The sequence below is a fragment of the Ochotona curzoniae genome, unplaced genomic scaffold, assembly GCF_017591425.1.
Source record: "Ochotona curzoniae isolate NIBS_2020 unplaced genomic scaffold, NIBS_Ocur_1.0 patch361, whole genome shotgun sequence".
NCBI lineage: Eukaryota > Metazoa > Chordata > Mammalia > Lagomorpha > Ochotonidae > Ochotona > Ochotona curzoniae.
In genome coordinates, this window is record NW_024466930.1 from 2,057 (window position 1) to 25,614 (window position 23,558).

Consider the following 23,558-nt stretch of genomic DNA (forward strand, 5'->3'; position numbering starts at 1 on the left):
CTGGGGAGGCAGCAGGGGAATCCCTATCCCCAGATGGGACAACATGCTATCCATTCCCATCTCTTGTAAATACACTTTCCTCTGTGAGTCCTGGGGTTATTTCGGTCTCGAATATTCTGGGCAACAGACTTTTTTTCTCTTGTTCATTTATATCATTCTATGTCACTACTTCATTTGGTTTGTACCTTGCTTGACGCTCCTCATTCACCACTCCTCAGCAGCCTCCCCAACCTCCTTCTCTTCTACTTCTGGCCTCCGTCTTGTTACCAAGCAACCCTTGCAGCCTCCTCTGTCTTTATGCTCTGCTCCTACCAACAGGGGTCTCCCCACAAGTGCCCTTTCCACCCCAACTGGGGCCTCTCCACCTCTCCATTGTTATCTCTTTCTATCCTATTACCCTTTCACATACTCCCTTTTACTCTTCCTTGAATTGTCCTTTTCTTGGGGACTCATTCTTCTAGCCAGGGCTCACATGATCCTATGCTGTGTTACGTGCTCATGCCTCCCAACATACGTGTGTCTTCCCTCTCCTGTTCTTCCCTTAATGCTGTGGTCATGGATGATTGCTTGCATACCTCGCACTCATAGCTGCGTGTGCTTGTCTGGTGGTCATGTGTGTGCCCTTGCATATATTTGGGTAGGCGTGTGCTATTGTCTGGAATGCTGAGTCAGTCATGTCTTCCCTACCTGCATGCATGTATGTTTATCCATGTATTTTTCCTGTGTGGCCTCAATGTACATTGGGTATCCCTTTCCCTTTGCCCCTTAAGGTCATTATTCTAACAAAGCGATACACAGCTACCCTGCACATTGTTATGCACTTTCCCCACTTCCTGTCTGGCAGGGTTGTCCATACCCTCTCCTCTGCACAGAGCCTGTTTCTGCTCACTCTTCCCCCTTCCCTTTGTGCTTATAGACCACCTCAGTCTACACTCACGGTCACCCTCTCCCAAGGTTACTCCCTTTTGCTTTGTGCTTTTGGGGGAGAATTAAGGGAAAAGATATAGGGAGAGGACAGGTTTGAGAAGCTGCTTCCGGTGGATACTTGGTGGAAATCCTAACCAAAGGAAGGCATCTCTGTTGGGATAGATAGATGGACCAATGGGGCGAAAGATGGCGTCCCTTTCGCACTGTGGTGTCTCTTGGGGAATGATTTCCCCAAATTTCAATAAACCAGTGAACAGTGTGACTCAAGACCTCACCCTCATTACTGTGAACAAGAGTGGGCCCAAGGAAAAAGGCTGAGAGGGGTCAAAATGAATGAAAGGGTGTTAAAACAGAGGTGCGGGAAGAGGTGTTTTGTTGATTCATTGCGCATTTCAGAGTAAGGCTGAGTTTAGTGAGTGGTAATGGTAACATGAGTTTAAAAGGGTTCTGGAATCAGACTACCAGGGAGTCAGAACCTACCGAATACAAAACGAGTTCCTTCAGACCTGCTTATCTGTGATGGCAGATGATACCAACCAAGGATTCCTCCGTCAGATGGATGCAAAGCCTGGATGAATTATGCATTAAGGTGCGGGGTCTATGCCTGTCCCATGGTATATGCTCAGTCATGCCTGTTGATTGAATTCCCTCAGTGTAGTGGGTGTGTCCAGAATGGTCCTTGGCTTAGGATGATTAAACTTAGGATTTTTCAACTTTATGATGATGTGAAAGCTGTGCACGTTCAGTAGAAACTGAATGGATTTTCATCTTCCCCTGGGCTTGCAGTGCTCTTGTGATGATGGGTTGTAGCCACCACAGCTCCTAGTCTGCCTCAGGGTCACAGGGGGAAGCACAATGCTGCCCTGTGTTGCTAAGCCAGGGTGTTTGGTGGGTAGATGTGTTATGATTAATATGAGAGGGTGTGATCCTACTTCAAGTCAAGGCGTATCTGTGTTAGGGTCTTGACCATATGGCTGAACAGACTTACGAATTCTCTTCCAGAAAGCAAGAACACCTAGAAGCTGATGATGAGAGAAGGTCCCAAGGAATCCTGAAGAATCCTTAGAAAGACTTATTATCAAAACAAAAAATTTGAATAGCCAAGAATTTGCTTGGGATGCATAATTAATTGCATCCTCCTTTTAAAAAAATATTTATTTTTATTGGAAAGGCAGATACATAAAGAGAAGGAGAAAAAGCTCTTCCGTACGCTGGTTCACACTCTAGCTGGAAGATTGGCTGGAAGTAAGCTGATCCTAAGTCAGGGTCAGGAGCTTCCTCTGGGGAGCATGCAGCTGCAGGGTCCCGAGGCCTTGGGCCATCCTCCACTGCTTTCCCAGGCCACAGCAGGGAACTGGATAGGAAGTGGAGCAGCTGGAACAGGAACCCATATGGGATCCTGGCCAATGCAAGGTGAGGACTTCAGCCATGAGGCCATTGCGCCACACCCGTGTTGTGCTTTTTTAAAGCTTCAGCTTTTATATATTGACATTGCTTTTTAAGTGATTTTTTAAAAAAACGCTACTATAAAATGTGGCTGGTGTCTTTTTTAAAGTTTTTTTTTTTTTTAAAGGCAGAGTTACAGAAAGAGAAGGAGAGAAAGGAGAAAGAGAGAAATACCATCTACTGGTTCATTTCCCAAATGGCTGCAGTGAGCAGAGGTGGGCAGGTTCAGAGTTGGAAGTCAGGAGCTTCTGGGTCTCCCACATGGGTAGGGGACCCAAGCATTTGGGCCATCTCCTGCTGATGTATGAGCCTGTTGCTAGAGCTGGATTGGAAGTGGAACAGCTGTGACTTGAACTGGTATCTGTATGGGATGCTGGTGCTGCAGGATGAGGCTTAGTCTGCTACGCCATGATTCTGTCCTCTACAGTGATTCTGCTTTTATTATTATTGTTGTTATTTTTTGTAAAATAGCTATAAGAGTTAGATGGATCGTCTTATTTATTGTCCTGTTCAAGAACCAATATGTAGGGTTAGTGCCGTGGTGTTTCAGCTTAAGCCTAAGCCTGTGGTGCCAACATTCCATATGAGTACCAGTTCAGGTCCAAGCTGTTCTACTTCTGATCCATGCCTCCTTGCTTGTGGCTTGGGAAAACAGTAAAGTGTGGCCCTAAGACTTGAAACCCTGCACCCACGTGGGAGACCTGGAAGAAAGCTCTTGGCTCCTGGATTCAGACCACCCCAGCTCCAGCTGTTGCGGCCGTTTGATGAGTAAATCAGTGGAGAGGAGACCTCTTTCCATTTCTCTGTGAATCTACCTTTCAAATAAAATAAAAATTTTTTGAAAGAAACAGTTTCTGAATTTATGGGAGAGCATAGGTAGGTTAAATTTCAGGGTAGTACTTGGAAAACATTCCACTGTGATTATCTACCTTGGGCCATTTGGAATTGATTTGGGTTTCCCTTCTTCTCACAGGAGAATACTGTCAAAGGGACAGGCAGAAGCCTAGGAGTCGATGAGCCTGCTGTGTGGAAAATGAGCAGTTGGCTTCAGGAACAGCAGCAAGAGCTAGAGATCAGCCTTGGGCAGAATCTGAGAGATGTAAATTGCTAGCTGCAACTTGCATCACACGTAGGTGGGATGTAAACTAGAAATCAAGGCTTGCAAGTTCTGCTGTGGCCAAGGTGAACCAGACACTCTTTGCTAGCAGGAGTGCAGGAACCAAGCCAAATGGTAGGGCTAGCGGAGGTGCCAAGGGCTCTGGATGCGGATGTCCCGCCAGGCGATGAGGCCACCACACAGCAGTGCTGGGGAGAGCTGCTGTCCCACACCTCCAGGCAGGCCTTGCGCTTCCAGTCCCATCTCCTTTGAGCAGGAGTTCATCCTCAGCTGTCATATCTCTTTCTGACATGGAAGCACCCTGGATTGTAGACTGCCTGCCAGCCCTTGGCACACCCTGCTTTCCCCACCTTGGCCTCTACTTCCCTGCTTGAGGACCTGTTGCTTACAAATAGGGAATTTTGTGAGTACTTTGCATCTGTGTACATTTTGCTGTTTTGAATCTGTCAGAGTTACTCTTCCAGGCACTTGGGCATGCCAGAGAGCCACATGGCTATCTTAAGACAAGGAAATAATCCAAAAGTAGTGGACAAGTAAGACGACCTAGGACAGCCACCGTGCATGGGACTGTGTGCATCTTACAGTCACTGGGCCTGGAATCCAGGGGTGTGACTATGGGTATCTCACACCTGTCACTTTAAGCTGTGACTTCTCTCACAGGCTTTGATGGTTTTAGGCCCTCTCGGACAGGCAACGTTTCATTTATTCAAACTTTTGCAATTCTTTTTGAAAAGTTTTATTTATGTATTTGAAACATGGAGCAACAGAGATGGGCAGGGACAGAGAAATTTTCTATCCAATGGTCCACACCCCAAATACCTGGAAAAGCTGCAGGTCTCCCATGTGGGTAGCAGGGATCCAGGTACTTGAGCTGTCATCTGTGGCCTCACAAGGTGTGCACTAGCAGGAAGTATGATGGTAGGCAGAGCGAGGACTCAAACCCAGGCGCTCTGCTCGGGGTTGGAGACATTAGCAGTGGTGTCCTTACCGCTGTTGTTGAACATTGGGCTTCTTCTCATTGTCAGTCATTCACCTGTGCGTTATCACAAGCTGGACTTCATGTCAAGTGACAGCTTCCCCTTGAACAGGGGTGACATTCAAAACACTTAGCACTCAGTGTGAATTCTATGTATGCAGTTCCTGGAGCAAGAAAGGTGAGCCCTAGCACTGGGGCGGCCATGCTGGGTCAAGGGCATATGGGTTGACACCGCAGGGCTCTTTTGGGTAACAGAGCTGGAAAGTCAGGACAGATGGGAAGTACCAGGCATGTGGCAAGCCCAGGGTGTCCTTCGGGTATGTGCAGAGAGGTGCAGTCGGGGGGAGGTGGGGGAGAATCTTTCTTCTACCTCGGCTCCTACAGAAGAGGCCCTGTGGGGCCCAGTGCAATGCCTACTTGGCTCATCCTCTCCTTCAAGTGCTGGGATCTCATATAAGCATTCTACTTCCCATCGCTTCCGGCTTGTAGCCTGGAAAGGTAGTGGAGCATGACCCAAAGCCAAGGGACCCGACCCTACACCCATGTGGGAGGCCCCAGAGGGGCTCCTGACTTCGGATTCATTCAGCTCCAGCTGTTGCAGACACTGGGGGTGTGAACCAGCAGTTGAAAGATTTTTCTGTCTTCCCTTCTCTCTGCAGGTCTCTTTCCAGTAAACAGAATAAAATAAACAAATTTTTAAAAGATACCATATGAGTTAGGCTGGTGAGAGAGATTGACAAGGGAAAAACGGGTAGAAGTTTAGTAACTTTGTTTCATGCTTGCAGATAGGGAGGAGTTCATGATGAGGAATCCGAAGGCATGGGCTCTGTTGGGGCTTCTTCACCCTTGCGGGCTGGGCAAAGCAAAGGGGCTGTGTCCTGATAGGTGGCTGCAGGGGAGGCAGCCAGATGGTAAGCAAAGCTTGGTTGGTGAGATTTGTTCTGTAGATTTCAATGGGTACTGTCCATGGTTAAGTTCTAGCTTTCCAAATGTATTTTTAAAAAAGATTTATTTTTATTGGGAAGGAGGAGGACAGACAGAGCTTCCATCTACTGATTCACTCCCCAAATGGCCACAGTAGCCAGACCTGAGCCAATCTGAGGGCAGGAGCCAGGAGCTTCTTTTGGGTCTCCCACACAAGTGCAAGGTCCCAAGCCCTTGGGCCATCCTCTGCTGCTTTTATCATACCAACCCCTGAATATATTATTTATAAAACAGAAATTGCCCTGTCCTGATAACCTTCCTGGACTAGTGGCTCTCTGCAGCAATGAGCTCAAAATTATGTCTTTACTAGAGAAGCTGGTGGACCCCAAGGGCTGACTTCTGGGCTCTTGGTTTAGGATCCGTTTGTGACTCAGAGCCCTTCAACTGGGAGCTAACACCCACACTGGAATGAGTAACTAAACCCGAGGCTCTTGAATGAGGTTCGGGTGTAGGCTTGAACTCTAGTGTTTTATCAGGTGGATGGGTGAGACTGGAACATCCTTGTGTATAGTTCAGTAGCTTCTGTATGATTCTCAAATAAACTGCACTTTCCTTCATGTTTCGGCTTCTCCCCACACCTCCCCATCTTAGTCTGTGATTAGTCCTGCCTTCAGCCTCAACCAGACATAAGTCAGTAAATATTTGGCTTTCCTGGGCTATGGCCCGAAGCTCTAGGAAGCCTTTTCTTCCCCTCCCTGAGCTCTCACAGGCTTTCCTCTCGTTTTGTGTTTCTTTGGTCCCCGATTTGATTTGCCCCCACATCAGGTATGCAGCTCTTCCGTGTGCTGGAAACACGGCTGTGACTCCCTTTTGAACACCCTGAGGGCTGTGACTACGTGACCTCATGTTGGATTTTCTCCTTGAGTGTCTAGTAGATAAGTGCATGGAGATCAAAGATTGAAGGACTTTGGGATAAGAGATGTGAGTCTTAAGATCTATGTGAAATAATTTGTTCAACAAATGGGCTTTAACAATCTTATAAATTGCTTCATCTAACTCTCTGTTGTTTCTCCCCTACTGTCTGTAAATGGTTTGGCTGTACATACACACATTAGGGCTTCTAGGCTTGAGGGGAAGGGGGTGAAAATATGAAGGACATTAGAGGTTTCTAGGTCTCAATGAGAGAAAAATATTAGAACAATGATTTGACAAGGGGCATTAAGGTTAGCCTTGATGCTGGGGCTGAGAGTGGGGGCTTTGCATTAAATCAGTGAGACTGAAGAAGCAGCAAGATTAACACAGAGGTAACCAGGATGAAGATTAGGATTAAGACACAATAAAGCCGCTGTTGTGGGCTGGTGCCAGGGTGGGTGTCAAAAACCAAAGTCATTTGATGTAGGGAATAGAAAGAATCCTAGGATTTTTCCTTTTTCTTGTGTTATCAGCATGTTCCCAAAGACAATATGCTATGGAAGAGCTCGGAGACTGCTTTTGTGGGCTGGGGACCCCAGAAACATTTACATGTTCTTTGGAGAGTAAGATTGACTTGCTAATTAATCAGCTTACCCATTTATAGAACTGCGTGTCAGTTTTCTGAGTTTCTGGGCTCCTCACTCTAGTGTCAGGGCGGGTCGGGGGAGGAATGAAGCCTGGAGACACTCCATAAATGGTATCAAGGCTCCTTCCAAGGAGCTTCCTGCTCCTGTGGATGTTTTGAAGGATTTGAACGATTCCTACTTGAGGGCAGTTGGGGGACCAGGTCTGATGTATGCCTACATAGGAGGGATTTCTTAAGAAGCCGGTGTGTCTCCTTTGGGCTGGAGAAGCATTGTTTGTGTTAAAAGGCAACAACTCAAATTCTGGCCTGGACATTTGCAAGCTGCTAATGACATCTTAGCGTCGGCCTCTGAAAAAGGTTAATAATAGATGAATACTATTATCTGCATCCTAGTATTATTGTAAAGATTAAATGAGCCTTGTAAGTAAGTTACTCTAAATGGCATCTAGAATAATAATTAGTGTGCAGCAATAATAATGGTAATGACAGTTATCTGAGAAGAGTAGGGTCTGTACTGATGACCCTGGAGGAGTGTGGGTCAGGTGTTGCAGGGCGGGGGATAGTGGAGTGCATGAATGATACCACATATGGCCAATAGATGGCACCAAAGACGCATCATCAAAATTATCCTGAAGGCCCAAACATTAACCCTTAGGTCATGTTGTCTCATATATGACACCTATATATACAGGCTGAGCAATGAATAAATACAGCATTTATGATAACTTTGAAGTAAATGTTAATTATTGAAATAGTCATAGAACTGAAATCTTAGGCTTTAATTGATTGAGACATTTCCCTTTCTGAGCTGTTATTTGTGGGCATTCTAACAGAAGAAATAAGGAGTGAAGGATTGAAATGTTCTGGCTTAAAAAAATCCTTAAGGGTTTATTCTGCCTTCACTGGCAGCATTGGAATGCTTGCTTATGGCGTGAAAGGAGGAGCATGTATTTATTTGAGCACTGCCTGACAGGAAGTAATAGACTACATTTGAGTGTTTTTTTTTTTTTAAAGATTTATTTATTTTTTTTGGAAAGGGAAATTTCCAGAGAGGGAAAGACAGAGATAAAGATCTTCCATCTGCTGGCTCACTCCCAAAATGGCTATAATGACTGCAGCTGAGCTAATCTGAAGCGAAGAGCCAGGAGCTTCTGGGGCCCAAGCTTTTGGGCATTCTCTGCTGTTTTCTAGACCAGAAAGAGGGAGCTGGATGGAAAGTGAAGCAGCTAAGACTCAAACTGATGCTTCTTTGGGATCCTGACACTTGAAGGTGAAGGGTTAACCTACTGCACTGGCCCCATGGAGTTGAGTTCTAACACAGTACTACAGATGAGTTTATGAAACTCGGCTTCTCTCTTGCTGATATTTGAGACAGAAAATAGAAAACACAAACCAAGTATCAAAGTAAGGGGGAAGGGAAACACGAGAGCAAAGAGAACCTGATAATAATTAGAACTGGAGGTGAAGCATCAGTGACCCTGTGACTTGAGATGGGGAGTTAGGGGTGGGAAGGGTAAAATCAGGGAACAGCATGAGGGAGATGAAGACTGGTGCAGATGTATCAGGAAAACCAGAGGTGGGGATGTAGAATTCAAGCTCATAGATGAGATGATGAAAGCATGTAGAGTCTCCTGGTCTGAATGCACACCAAGCGATGCTCTCTCAGGTTTCCCTGACCTCCACATTTCTCCCCAGCATCCTCCTGAGTGCACTCTTTACCTCCTTGTTCCTCAGGGTGTATATGAGAGGGTTGAGGGAAGGAGTGCCCACGGCATAGAAGAGGCCAAAGAACTTGCCCCTGTCCCGGGCGTAGGGGTTTTTGGGCTGGAGGTAGACGGCAATGACAGAACTGTAAAAGAGAGTGACAACCAGGAGATGGGAGGAGCAGGTTCCAAAAGCTTTCCTCTGGCCCTTTGCAGAGCTAATTCTCAGCACTGCTCGGGCAATGGCGCCATAAGAGACAAGGATGAGGCTGAGAGGCACAACTAAGATGATGACACTGGCCACTGCCATCTGAATCTCATTGTAGGTGGTATCTCCACAGGAGAGTCGAATTAGAGCTGGGACCTCACACACAAAGTCATCCACCTGCCGGTGGGGACAGAAGGGCAGACGGAGGGTAGGTGGGGTTTGAACCAATGACTCCACCAGTCCAGTGACCCAGGCCACGGAGGCCAGCTGCCGGCACAGGCGAGGATGGATGATGGTGGCATAGTGGAGGGGCTGGCACACAGCCACATAGCGGTCAAAGGCCATCACAGCCAGCAGGATGCACTCGGTAGTCCCCAGGGACAGAAAGACAAAGAGCTGTACCGAGCATCCCAGGAAGCTGATGGTTTTGTCTGGACCCCAGAGGTTGACCAGCATCTGGGGGACACAGCTTGTGGTGAAGCAGAGGTCCAGGAAGGCGAGGTTACAGAGGAAGAAGTACATGGGAGAGCTGAGCCTGGGGTCCAGCACAGACAGCAGGATGATGAGCGTGTTGCCCACCAGGGCTGGAAGGTAGGAAAGCAAGACAACCACGAAGAGGATCTTTTCTAGTTCCGGGTGTCCAGAGAAGCCCAGAAGGATGAAGCCTTCTGGGGAGGTCTGGTTGCCCATGGTGTGGCTCCTGTGAAGATGCAGGAGGGCTGAGGCTGTCAAGCCAGTGTGATTCAACAAGCTGCAAAGCCTCTCAGGGGTGTTGTTTCAGGTGGACATTTCCCTTCTGTCTCTGGTCATTTTAGCCCTGATTCCCAGGCACATCAGCATCCAGCAGCTCCTCTTCTTCTGTGCCTTCTGGTCAAACATCTGGTCAGAAGGAGGAAAGCAAAACATGCTGGACAACAGATGACACCTCATAGGGTGCCTGATTCCCTGGTGTAGGGCGAAAGAAATAGACGGAACACATTCATTCATTCATTCATTCATTCATTCAGCAGAAATGACTGCACAGCACTCTCTTGACTGCTAGGCTAGCTCTGATGTGTTGGAGGAGCCTGCAAAGTGACATATGTTGGATGGGTTTTCTGATCACACATTGTGGGATTGGCTGTTCCTCTCTGAGCTGGATGCAGTCTGTTGAACTCCTTACCTTTCATTCATTCTGAGTGGGAGTTTGAGGTGACATGTTTTATCTTTGGAAAGAGATTTTGTTTTGCTTCAAGAGACCTCTTTACTCATGGAGAAATTGATTTTTATCATCTTCACCTCTCTTCTTTAGCAAGCCGCCAATAGACCAGTTGTCCTGCTTGTGGCAACTAGTGCACATACTCTGTCCTGATGTAAGCACCTTCAAGGTAAGTGGTGAGATTGTCCTATGAATGTTGAAATTCCTGTTGAGTTCAAGAGAACATTGCCCCCAAATGCCACACGCTAAAGACCAGCAGCCCCAGTGAGCTGGGCCAGTGAGAGGGAATACCTGTAAGGTAAAGATGCAGTTTGCTTGGATGCATTAGGACAAGCTGGCCAGAGGAAGTCACTGGCTATTTCTTCCTTTTTTTTTTTTTTTTCCTATAAGAGAAGTGCAGGGTAGTGAGTTCAGCTCAGCGATGGCAGTGAGAGGCTGCAACCACTCTGGCAGCTGAGAGATAGGAACTTATGGTTCTGTTGTCTTAGAAGACGTTAGAGAGAGGTGTGGGTGGGGCAGGTGTGGGGCTCCTGGTGAAGTGCCAGGGGAGGTTGTGGGGTGACATGAGTATGTTCCTACCACAGGTTCCCCATCTGTGTTTACATTCCACCATGTCCCTCGTTTCTGCCAAACTTTCTGCATTTGCCTTCTTTTCTTCCCTCCTGTTGTTCTCATCTTTCTTGCTTAGTAGACAGTTTCTTTAATCTAAAAACTACTGCTACATATTGAAATGTCTAGTTTAAAGAATATCTGGCATTTTCTAATGCTAGTGAAGGAACTGTGCAAAAGTTTCAAGCATTTTAGAAGCCCCTGTATATCCCACCCTACATCCTGTATATCCCATTCTACCTCCATCCTAAAGTCTTAATTTCCAACCACAAGACATAACCTCCATTCTCAATTTTAATTGATTACTCATTTATTCTATTTTTGAGGTGATTTACATACCATTAAACCATCATTTTATATGCCAGATCTATTCACAAGGGGTGCAAGAAATCTAACAAGTAGAGCATTTCATGACCCCAAAAGAAACCCCATGCCCATTAGTCATCATCTCCTCCTTTGTTTTCTTATTGAAATGATTTCTTTGTATGTAGCCTTAACAAAGGAAAACAAGCTGTTTCCTATTCATCTATCAGTTGTCATTCTGCATGTTTGTTTCAGTTCTCCTGGCATTTCACTCCCTTCCTCTTATTTCTGAATCTCTTTAGAGTATGTCTTCCTTTGTGATTCTGCCTCTTTCCCTCTTTTGATCAGAAATGTCCCACTCTTTGCTTAACCTTTTCTCCTAGTCCACTTCTTTCTGACATATTCCTTCTTTGGTGTGTGCACCTTTTCATTCTTTGATCCCCAAGGTATCAACATTGTGCTAGGAGAGGGGAAGAGGTTTATGATGGTCCAGTGATCTCTGCCTGCAATTGGTGGCAGTAGCTACCATTTGCTGAGAATGTGCTGTGTGGCAAACAGCATGCTCACTGAGTCTCTGTGCATCTGGTCCTCACGGCAACTCTGTAAGAAAGAGCTTCAAGTTTTACCAGATAATAAAGAATCTCAGAGAACATGAGTAAATTTGTCTGGGACCATCTACCTAGCAAGTACTAGGACTATGCAGTCTGTTTAACTCTGAAGCTTCTCTAATTTTGAGGACCTATGAGTCTTCAACAATTAACTGGAAATTGATATCTCATAGAAAGCCAAGTGTTGTACTCACCAGTAGTGACAGAAAATCTTTGCTGATGCCGGCTTTCCCTTAAGACAAACTCTTAATTAGTGCACAGTTTCTACTTGGGCAAGAACAAAACATCGGCAAAGAGGACTGGGCAGTCTTGAGTGGGCAGTTTGTTTTCTGGTGATAGTGACTGCTAATGCTTGCCATCCAGTTATAAACACATGCATGCATGATTATTACATTTTAAAAAGTTTATGAAAATTATTAAATCATTAGTAGCTTGAATCAGACATGGCAGGAATAGGTCCAGGAAACATTATCAACATTATTACTGCCTTTCCCCAGTAGAACTTACTGTGCCTTTACCAGCAGAGTTCTGATTGTCCCTCACTACCCCATGCCTTATAATATTTTCTTTCACTATGAAGAAACGAATCAATGAAAACTGAAATAATGTGGCAAGGTGACATGGCTAGTAAGCATCTGAGCTGCTGTTTGAGCCTGTGTGCCACCCAGATGCCTGTGCCCTCCACGTCTGCAGGGAAAATGAGGCTGACAGTGATCACAGATACCTTTTGCTGGGAAAGCCTTTGTCACTAGCCTTCTCCCCCTTTCTGGGAGGATGTTTGCTTCTGTTATAGGGGCTCCAGAGGGCTTCAAAGTTGACCTGGAAGGATGGTGGAGGGAAGGGTTCCAGGACTTGCGTCCCATTGGGAGAAAGAGCTCATTACTTCTGTTAAGACTCTAGGGTTCCACAGCCCACAGGTAATTAATTAGATACTAACTATGGTAAGGGTCAGGGGAATAGCTAGAGGAAATACACCAGCAAGAGTCATCACTGTGGTGGGTACAAAGGTCATTGACTGCTCTGTCAGCTGGGAAGAGAAGGGACAATGTCTCTCCTCTTCCCATCAGTGACTGCAGGGTTTCCAACATTGACTTGTGTCTTTGTAGGAGAGAGGGTGGGCACATGGGATAGATAGACAGATAGATAGATAGACAGATAGATAGATAGATAGATAGACCTTTCATCTACTGTTTCAACTCTTTGTGCATCTCCCATCCCACGCCCCAATGCCCACAGAAGCTGGAGAGCCAGATGGAGTTTTTCCCATATGGCTTTCATGGCCTGAATTACTTGAACCATCACCTGCTGTCTTCTGAGGTGTGTACTCTTGGGAAGCTGCATGGGAAGTGGAGGCAGGTCTCAAACTATGCACTTCCCTATGAGATATGTGTGCGGTAAGCAATGGCTTAAGCTGCTGTTCCACAACACCTGACCCAGGACCCCACTTCTCGAAGTTCTCAGTTTCCTCCTTTTCCTTTAATTCAGTCTCTGAGATGAATCACACTGTAGTAACAGAGAATCTTTAGACTCTAGGGTTTTAGAGAATACTTAGGACAATAATCTGATCCTTGTATAGCCTGGATCATTCACTATCGTGCCTCTCTTGCGTTAGAGTAGGAAACCCTGGGGTCTGTGAATAAATGTCATGTTGGCCATTGTGTAGCTGTTCTGGATCATTATATTAACAGCGTGGCTGCATTGGTCTTCTGTCCCAGCAGACTCTAAGGTGCTGGAGATATCAGTGTTAGCACATTTTTGTAAAGCTTTTGAAGGAGAATCAATGTGCATTTTTGGGGTTCTTGGTTAAGCTTAGACAGTTTGTTGAATGGAAAGAATATGTTGTGAGGTAACAGTTCTTGTCCTGTTACTAGGCTGTGCTAGTGACAGAGCAACTGACTAAGGAACATTAAATGACTGTAGCTAGCACTGTCCATCATGAACTGGGTTCCATCAAATTGAACAGTTATGTCAGGGAGTTAAAGCATTGTCACTTCTTACATAGAAGAAGCATATGCTGGTGCAAATAGGCAGAATGGAAGGTACAGAGGTACAGGCCTGGATCCTGATGTCATTCCTTCTGTTATCTCAGTACCTCTCTCTTCACTCTCACGATTGGCTTATGAGAGTGCTACAGTAATTTATCAGTGCATTAAAAACAAACTTCTAAGACTTTTTGACTAAAACCAAAAGCCATTTGATTATATATCACAGGGTGAGGTCTAATAAGTCAAAAAGAGCTTGGCCGTGTGAATTTTACGTTGTTTTTTTCATTGGCTATGATTAGTTGGAGGAATTTTTTTAAAAGATTATATTTATCTTTATTGGAAAGTCAGATATAAAGAGAGTAGGAGAGACAGAGAGGAAGATCTCTCCAATGGTTCACTCATCATGTGGCCGCACTGACTGGAACTGATCCATTGTGAAGTCAAGAGTCAGGAGCTTCTTACAGGTATCCCAGGTGGGTGCAGGATTCCAAGGCTTTGGGCCCTCCTCGACTGCTTTCCTAGTTCACAAGCTGGGAGCTGGATGGGTAGAAGGGCCACCAGGATTAGAACTGTTGCCCATATGGGATCCCGGCATGTGCAAGGAGAGGACATTAATCATTATGCTGGCGCTGGACCCTACTTGGAGGAATTGATCTGGCAGATAGACTGTTCCAGAGTCTCAGGCATGCCTGTCCTCTTGGGCTATTCCTGTGCTTTGGGCTCATTTGACACTGTCAGAACCTTTCAATATGGGTTTCTAGGCATAACTGTCAAACTTCTCATATGGTGACTCAGGATTCCAAAAGATGGAGATGTAACATCCCATCATCACAGATTGGATTCAGATGTGGCATGGTGTCACTTCTGCCACAATGTTTGGTTTTCAACAGTCATAGATTAACCCAGATTCAAGGATGAGGGAAAAATCAACACCCCTTCTGATGGGAGGTTTTTCAAAAGCTTGTGGTTGTCTTCACCATGGAATGAGGGGAAAGTTGTGATAAGCTGATGGAGAAAAATGAGACTAATTTTGGTTAATGAATGGATCAGCACAATTCATTAGTGTGAGCTAAAGGTGAATTTCGCATTGCAGTTGCATTCACAGGTAGCTGTGGACTACAATAGATAAATCATCTCAGTGGGTAGAGCTCTGGGTGATGCTCCTGGTCAATGTGTTCGGAAAAGGAAAGTGGTCTGGGGGTAGAAGGTACATGAATCCAAGGGCAGTGGCAGCCAGCTTGGGAGGTTGGTCAAGGGTTTGGAAGGAGAAGGTCTGGAGGATCAGGGGCAGTGGAACCTTGGGGAAGAGATATATGTGGATGGATCTATGAGGATGAGAAAGAAGGGTGACTATTTTTTTTTACCTGCACACTACTGCCCACTGTTGGGGGCACTAACCATTTCCTGCCCTGTGATTGGCCCTTTGCCCTGATTGGTGTGCCTCTGTTATTTTTAAGTTGATTGGTCAGGTTTGACAGATAAGCGGGGGGCTTGGCGAGGGAAGGGCTGGTCGTAATGGTCGTAACGGTCATAATGGTCATAATGGTCACAACGGAGTTAACGGACACAATGGAAGATTGGAATAAAGCACCTTGGAGACTCTCTCAAGTGTCGGGTGATTTCTTCCGCGGGACGGGAGGACCCCAGAGCCCACCAGAGGGCAGCTACAACGGAAGAGACATAAAACAATCAGTGAAAGAGATGACTACTGGGTAACAGTTCACATTAGCCATCCAAACTGCAACGAGTCAGGACTGGTATAAGGGACTAATGAAAGTGGGTGCTTTGGTGGAAGAATTAAGGTATATATGGATCTGACCACATGGTATTCTGTAAGTAAACTAACTGCCACTGACTGTTCAGCCTTCCAGAATGTGTACAGTTCATGCCTCAACATGGGACCATACTCTGGGTATGAGTTCTCAGATACAGTATTCAAATTCCAGGGTATTTGAGTGCTATGAACTGAATAAGGGTCCTGTTGAACAGAAGAAAAGACTCAAATTGATTCTTTTTTACTCTATTTTCAACACTGGATTACTGCAGTGTCAGTTTCTCTCTCGTGAAGACCAAGATATTTTCCAGTGGATTCTAACTTGTCATTTGATTTGATTCAGTTCTGACTGACCTGTGGCCACAGTCAGATGCCACATGTTGTCCAGAATCTTACCAGGTTGCCCTGCTTCATGTGTCAATTACAAGTTCAAGAATCTGGAACATTTCACCTAGAGGCCATGAATCACATCAATTGAACACAAATACTCCAAGTACTTTGCTGATTCCAACCAGTTAGAAGCTTTGTGTCATGGACCAAGGCCAAAGGCCAAATATCAGGACAAAAGCTTCCCTCAGAACTTGTATTTCTTAGAAAAGTTTGAGAGTTTGAATAGTTGTACCAGGAATTAGGGGCGCAGACTAAATACATGCTTTTGATACCGTATTCCCAGGGCTGACAGTGGGCCCAACAAGAGATGCCTCTCTGTCTTTCAGTTCTCGTGCAGAACTCCTAGCTGAGAAAGCTAATGTCCTACTCACCGCAAAGGACAGCTCACTAAGGGAATACTGTCTACCCATATGGAGAAACGATTGAAGTTGAATTTGGAGCTACCATATTGCTAGCTGGCACACCCATACAGATATAAATAGTTCTAACTTTGTAGCATTTTTTTTTTTAATTTTAAAAACTGTTAACATAGTACATCATTCTGCTCATTTGTTAAGAAATAATTTCATGGGCCTGACATGGTACCTGGTGACTAAATCTTCACCTTGCATGTGCCAAGATCCCATAAGGGTGTTGGTTTGTGTATGGCTGCTCCACTTTCATTCTAGTTCCTTGTCTGAGGTCTGGGAAAGCTAAAGTACTCTCCTTGCATGTAATGGAATCCAATATGGACACTGGTTCTTGTCCTAAACTGCTCCACTTCTTTCCCAGCTCCCTGATTGTGGCCTGGGAAAGTATTAGAGGATGGCCCAAAGTTTGGGACCCTGCACTTATGTGGGATGCCTGGCAGAAGCTCCTGTCTCTTAGCTTTGGTTCAGTTCAGCTCTGGCCACTGTGACCACTTGGTGAGTGAACCAGCAGATAGAAGATCTTTCTCTTGTTTCTCCTTCCCTGTGGAAATCTGACTTTAAATTAAAAAAAAATGAATAAAACTGAAAAAAAGAGACAATTCCATCTCAGTACAAATAATTGTTTATATTATAATTTTATTTTATCTTTGTTTTAGATTTTTATTTTAAATGTTTAGCAGCTGTATCATTGCACATATTTATGGGGCACTGTGTGATATATTGTTACATGTGTACTTTGCATTATATCTAGTCAGGGGCATTATGTTTATGTGCTCAAGCTTTCAAGATTTTTTTTTTTATGTGGAAACATCCCCAAATCATATCTCCTGGTCTTTTTCAACAGTGTATTATTTTTCAAAGTGTATCATTCACTAATATTATCAGTAGTTTCCCTACTGTGCAGTAGAACCCTGGAATTTCTAACTCCTATCTAGCTATGCCCTACTACATGTCAATCAGCCTTTCTCAAATTCCTTTCCTCATTTTCCTTTCCACACTGTCGTAACCATGATGCTATTTTTAACTTCTATGGGATCGTATGTATATGAGTGAGATCATGTGATATTTTTCTTTTTTGAGCTTGGCTTGCTTCACTTAACAGAATGACCCTCAGTTCTCTTTGCCATGTTGAAAATGACAAGATTTCATCATTGTTATGGCTAAGTAATATTCCGTTGTATTTAAGAGTGACATTTTATTTATGCGTTCATCAGTGGGTGGACACCAAGGTTGTTTTTATTTCCTGTTTATTGTGTATGGTGCTGCAGTAAGCATGGATGCAGATGTGTTTTCTATGGACAGATTGCATTTCCCTGGGCTACGTGCCCAGAAGTGGGCATGCTGGGTCATAGGGTGCTTCTATTTCCAGTTTGCTGAGGAACTTCTGTACTCTTTTCCACAATGGCTCTGCTAATTTACATTCTCACCAGCAGTGTGCAAGGGCTTCTTGCCTCCACAGTCTTGCCAACGCTTGTTATCTTTTGTCTTTTTGATAATAGCCTTGGTGGGTTTGATTGGCATTCGTCTGATGCTTAGTGATGCTGAACATTTTTCAAATGTAACTATTGCATATTTGTAGATGTTCCTTTGAGAAATGTCTATTTAGGTATATTGCACATTTTTAAAGGAACTGTTCTTGTTGTTAATTTCTTTGAATAACTTATATATTCTGGCAACTAGCCCCTCCCTACCCCCTTGTCAGATGTGTAGTCTGCATTGTTTTCTCTCATTCTATAGGTTTCTCTCATTCTGTAGGTTGTTTCTCTGTTGGTTGTGTTCTTTGCTGTGTAAAAGCTCTTTAGTTTGGTGCTTGTGCTGTGGCATAATAGGTGAAACCAGTTTGAGTCCAGCTGCTCCACTTCTGATCCAGCTCCATGTTAAAGCACCTGGGAAAGCAGCAGAGGATGGTGCAGGTCCTTGGGCCCCTGCACCCATGAAGGACATCAGGAAGAAGCTCCTGGTTCTTGGCTTTGGACTAGCTCAGCTCTGGTTGTTATGGCCATTTGGGCAGTGAATCCGAGGATGGGACATCTGTCTCTCCTTCATTCTTTGTAAATCTCTTTCAGATAGTATAAATATATCTTAAAAACAAAACTCTACTATTTTGTGACATCGCACCTCTGAATTTTTATTGATTATTAAACTCTTTGTCTATTCCAATATCCTGAGATGTTCTCCCTTTGTATTCTCCTGATAGTCTCAGGATTTCAGATCTCACAATTAGATCTTCAATCCCTTTCAAACTGATTTTTGTAAAGGATTAGAGACAAGGGTCTAATGTCAATCTTCTTATACGTAGCCAATGTTCCTAGCATCACTTATTAAAATGACTATCTTTTCTCCTAATCATGTTCTTTTTACTTTTGTCAAAGATCAGTTGGCTATAGATGTATGGGTTTACTTCTAAGATTTGTAGTCTGTTTCATTGGTCTACAGATAGTGTTTGATGCCAATACTTTGCTATTTTAATCACTGAGGCTTTGTAATGTGTTTTAAAGTTATATATATATATATATGTATATATACACATATATATACATATATGCTTATGTGGATATATGTTTTAAAAGACTTATTTTTTATTTACTTGAAAAGCAAGGAGGGAGAGAGTGCGCACATGAAACCATTTACTGGTTCACTGCACAAGAGACTAGAAAATCCTGGATGAAGCCAGAAGTGTGGAATGCCATCCAGTTCTCCCTCATGGGTGGCACAGTCCCAATACCTGGTCCAGCTTCCACTTTGTTAGGCACATTGTCAGGGTGCTTGGTTGGAAGTGGAATAACTGGGACATGAACTGGTTCCCATGTGGGATGCCAGCATCACAGGCTGTTGCTTAACCCATTGTGTCAAACACTGGCCAGAATGATGCCCTTTATTATTATTGTTTTTATGCCTAATTGCTATGACTAGGACCTCCAGACAATGTTGAGTAAAAGTGGTGAAGTGGACATCTTGTCCTGTTCTTGATCTTACAGAGAAAGTTCTCTACTTTCTTCATTTAATATAATGCTAGATGTTGATTTCTTATATATGGTTTATATTACATTGTAGTATGTTCCTTTTATTCCTAAATTGTATATATTGAATCATCCTTTCAACAGTATGGTGTTATCTTGCTTCCTCATGTAAATTATCTTCATAGCATGCTATTGAATTCAATTTGTTGGTATTTTGTTCAATATTTTTGCATCAGTTCTCACCAAGGATTTTTGCCTGTATATTCATTTTTCTGTTGTGTCCTTGTCTGATTTAGTGTCAAGGTATTTTGATCACAGAATTAACTTGGAAATATTATTTACTCTGTTATTTTTATATAATTTGGGATGGTTAATATTAATTATTTAAATATTTTGTAGAATTCAGTTACAAACTATCTTGTTCAGGGGTTTCCTTTGCTGGGAGATTTAAAGAAAGTACTGACTTGATTGATATTTATTAGGTATATTTAGGTGTTCTTTGTGATTCAGTCATGGTAGAGTGTCTATGTCCAAAAATGTGTCCACATCTCTTGGATGAATGAACTGATCACCATTTAGTTGTGCACAGTATCCTCTAATGATCATTTACATTTTGTGGTGTTTGTGGTAATGTCTCCATTTTTCTTCTGTTATTCTGTGTACATGAATCTGCTCTCTCTTTTTACTCGGTAAGTCAAATTAAGGGCTTATCAGTTTTATTTTCAAAGAATACAAAGAATATGCTGTTTTCATTTCATGGAATTTTGTACCACCATTTTTTTTTTTTTTTTTAGATTTTTATTTTAATTGGAAAGGCAGATATACAGAGAGGAGAGACAGAGGAAGATCTCCCGTCTGATGGTTCACTCCCCAGTCTGCCGCAATGGCTGGAGTTGAGCCAGTCTGAAGGCAGGAGCCTCTTCCGGGTCTCCCACACGGGTGCAGGGTCCCAAAGCTTTGGGCCGTCCTCGACTGCTTTCCCGGGCCACAGGCAGGGAGCTGAATGGAAAGCGGGGCTGCTGGGATTAGAACCGGCGCCCTTATGGGGTCCTTGGCATGCAAGGCGAGGACCTTAACTACTGTGCCATCACGCCAGGCCCTGTACCACCATTTTAATCTCCATGTTATATATTTGGGTTCTAAGTTTTATTATTTATTTCTTCCTATTCATTTTCAATTTTATATATTCTTCTTTTTCTATTTCCTTGAAGTGCAGCAACAAGTTGTATGTTCAGATTTTTCTTTTAGTGTGTACTTTGGTAGCTATAAACTTTCATCTTAGTGTTACTTTTTCCACATCTAAAGGTTTTGGCATGTTGTGTTCCCTTTTCAATTGACTTCAAGGAATTTTCCAATTATCTCCTTGACTTCTTTAACCCGTTGTTTATTTGAGAGTAAGTTGCCTAATTTCCATGTATAGTTATATGGTTTGCTGTATTTTTGTTGTTGTTGATTTCTAGTTTTAGTCTGTGTAATTAAAACAATACTTAATCAGACGTTTGTTCTTTTAAAATGATTGAGGCTTGTTTTATTATCCATCAAATGATTTACCTGGAAAAATGTTTCATGTACTGTTGGGAAGAAAGTGTTTCACAGCTGGGGACTTGAGGAGGGTCAGGCTGGCCAAATGCAGCAAGAGCTTGAGTGTGGAGGTTCCAATTAGGCCAGGGCTCTTTCTCAGGACAATGCAGTAATGTGGTAACATAACAGCTCCTTAGACCCTGTGCTAGGTCATAACCCCACTCCCACTCCCATCCCGACTAAGGTGAGGAATTTGGAGGTCTTGCAGCTTGTATAGGCTGAAAGCTAAAGGGATTCTTCAGGAATTTTATTCTAGGGAGGCTGGAGCCCCCAAAGTTGCAGAATGGGGCCTGACACCAGAGGGTTAACCCCCCAGCTTCTTCCCCACTGGGTGGCAGTGGGAAGGCTGGTGCCCAGGGCTACCTCCTCCCTTTGTGTATCCCTTTTGCTGGCCGTGAGTGCTCCTTCCCAAAGTCAGATCTCGCGCATACCGGTGGGTCCATGGGCTGAGCTTACTTAGTCTACCTCCTGCCCTAGCAGGAACAGTGGTCTTTCCTGACTGACCTTCAGCCCATTCCGGATCTTACTGTTGGATGTTTCAGCCCGCTCCATACCCTGTTTTAGAATGCACGTGTGGGTACTGCAGCCTGGACCTGCTCAGACTGTTATTGGACCCTTTACCCGTGAGTGATGGCCAGTTCCATGGCCACACCTAGCTCAGTCCATCACCATCCCAATTTTTGTGTAACCAGCGGGACTTGTATTTCTACATGGTTTGGCTCAATACATCTCCCACATAATCTACCCCCAGACCTGGTTCTCTTGCATGCTGGTTGGTGTCATGACCCTTCCTAATGTGACCCATCCCCTGTTCCGACAGTCAGGTACTGGTACCTAGCCCTGCCAGACAGGCCCTCAGCCATAGCTTTCGTGTGGACTGGCATGTGGCAGTCAGCGATGTTCTATGCTAACAGCCCATCTCAGGACTCCCATGTGGGCTGATGAATCAGTCTGACCCAAACAGATCATTCAGACTTTCCCCTCCAAACCACCAAGTCTTACTCCCCACGCTTGCCAGGAAGTTCAATGACCCCCATCGCTTTGGGAGTCACACTGGATTCATCCCTCATCTACACTGACATTGGATATATCCATGGATGTCTCTTCAGCAGTGATTACATATCCCAAACGCTCGGCGCTGGGTGGCCAGCAGGTGGAGCCTGGTGCCAGTTGGGTGTGCTAGCTACCCAAAGCCCAGGACTCACTCATGGCATAGTGACGGTGTGTCGGTGTGTCCGTGGCCAGAGTCCCAAGCATTGGGTCTCACCCAGCTCAGCTACCCTTCGCAGCCGCCATGCTGCTAAGGGCTCCTTTCACCCGAACCCTGCAGCTGACCCCTGGGTTCCTCCTGCCACAAGGTCAGGAAGCCTAATTTTCTTTAGCGATTATCCGCCAGGAAAAGATTAGTCTGTCTCTGTACAGCAATTAGTTTTATGAGTTTTGGGAAACAACAGACAAGTAAAATGACAATTTTCTGTTAGCTTGGATGTTGAGGGATCTGAAATTTCTTTCACCTTTAGCTGTTTCCTCTGTGCTGGTTCCCACTGTGCTTACGTGCTGTTCATTTTAAAGGCTTCTCCCGAGTGTTGCAAGGGGAAGCTGGGTGGGGCAAGGCAGGCCACAGAACTGAGTGTTCTTGGTGAGACCCAGTCATTATTTCTGAATGAACATTCTTCAGATTGCAGCACGCCTTTGGTTAATTTCCAGAGTTCTATAAAATGTTAATTCTAATGATTTTTTTCAGGCTTAATTTTTCTTTTATGAACAAGGCCATTTTTAGAGGTGTTAACTCTTCCATTATTGCTGAGGCCGCTGTGTCGTCTTGGACGCTTTTGGACTGGCCATATAAATACAGAAGCCTTCACTGTCTACTTAGAATTAAAAGCTTATCGCTTCATGTAGAAAACAGAAACCTCAGCATCATACATTCAGAGATCTATTTGTCCATTTTTTGGTCTTTATTTTGTAGTTATCATATGTGGAGATTTACTAATTCTGGAGATCTTCCCTCCCCAAACCAGATCATGATGCCTTAGGACTCTGAATCTCAACTCTTCTCAGCAAACTGATACAATGTTGCAGGGAGCAGACTCCCTGCTGGGACTGCAGATAAACCTTGCCAACTACTGTGTGTGGAGAGGTGCGAGGCATCTTCGTGACCTCCTTCTTCCTTTAGTGATTGTGGCCTAAAAGTATCTGAGTACAAGCAAAGTTCTGTTAGATTCTTTTTCTAGTTAGATCTGTTTATTTACTAGTGTTGATTCCTGTAACTCCTGTTTATCCATCCAGCTCCTCCTCGGAGGAGGCTAGTAATTGTTGCCCCTAATCCCTTGTGATCTATTGTTGGAGTAGTTTGCATACCATTGTTCAGTTAACTTGTAACTTTTACCAACCTGCTTGTCCTGCAAAAAATTGGTATAAGAAGCCCAGAAAAATTCAATAAAGTGTGCATTGGTTCATCTCACCTCTGCACCCCCTGTGTCCCAAAGTTCTTGGCACGGATGTCACATCTGGAGTCCTGGTCCCCACAAGAGAGACCACCAAGACTCATATATGTTATTATATAAACCCAGTGAATCTTACACACTTTGGTTCCAAAATTGTGACATATTTTAAAGAACTCTAAAGAAGAGTAATACTCTGTTTTATGTATGTAGACAGCCATCACTTTCTTCCTTCAAGGTATTTTAAATTTCTCTCTGGTTTCAGGTCTTTTCTCTCTGAAGAAAATCTTTTTGTTTTCCTTTTTTTCTTTTAAAAATTAAGGTCTTCCACCTACTAGTTCAGCCCCCAAATGACTGCAATGACAAGAGTTAGGCCAATCTGAAGCCAGGAGCCAGGGGCTGCTTCTGTGTCTCCCACATCGGGGCAGGGTGCCAAG

At 44.2% G+C, this 23,558-nt stretch overlaps 1 protein-coding gene across 1 annotated transcript; it reads right to left on the reverse strand.

Moving 5' to 3' along the window:
* Nucleotides 1-8,610: 8,610 nt before the first annotated feature.
* LOC121167298 (olfactory receptor 2H2-like) lies at nt 8,611-9,549 on the reverse strand. The gene has a single exon (XM_040996742.1). It carries the CDS (start codon nt 9,547-9,549, stop codon nt 8,611-8,613), a length of 939 nt encoding a protein of 312 aa, XP_040852676.1.
* Between the last annotated feature and the right edge of the window lie 14,009 nt (nt 9,550-23,558).

Excerpts from the sequence above, each read along its gene's own strand:
- LOC121167298 (XM_040996742.1), bottom strand. The coding sequence starts at position 9,549 with ATGGGCAACCAGACCTCCCCAGAAGGCTTCATCCTTCTGGGCTTCTCT.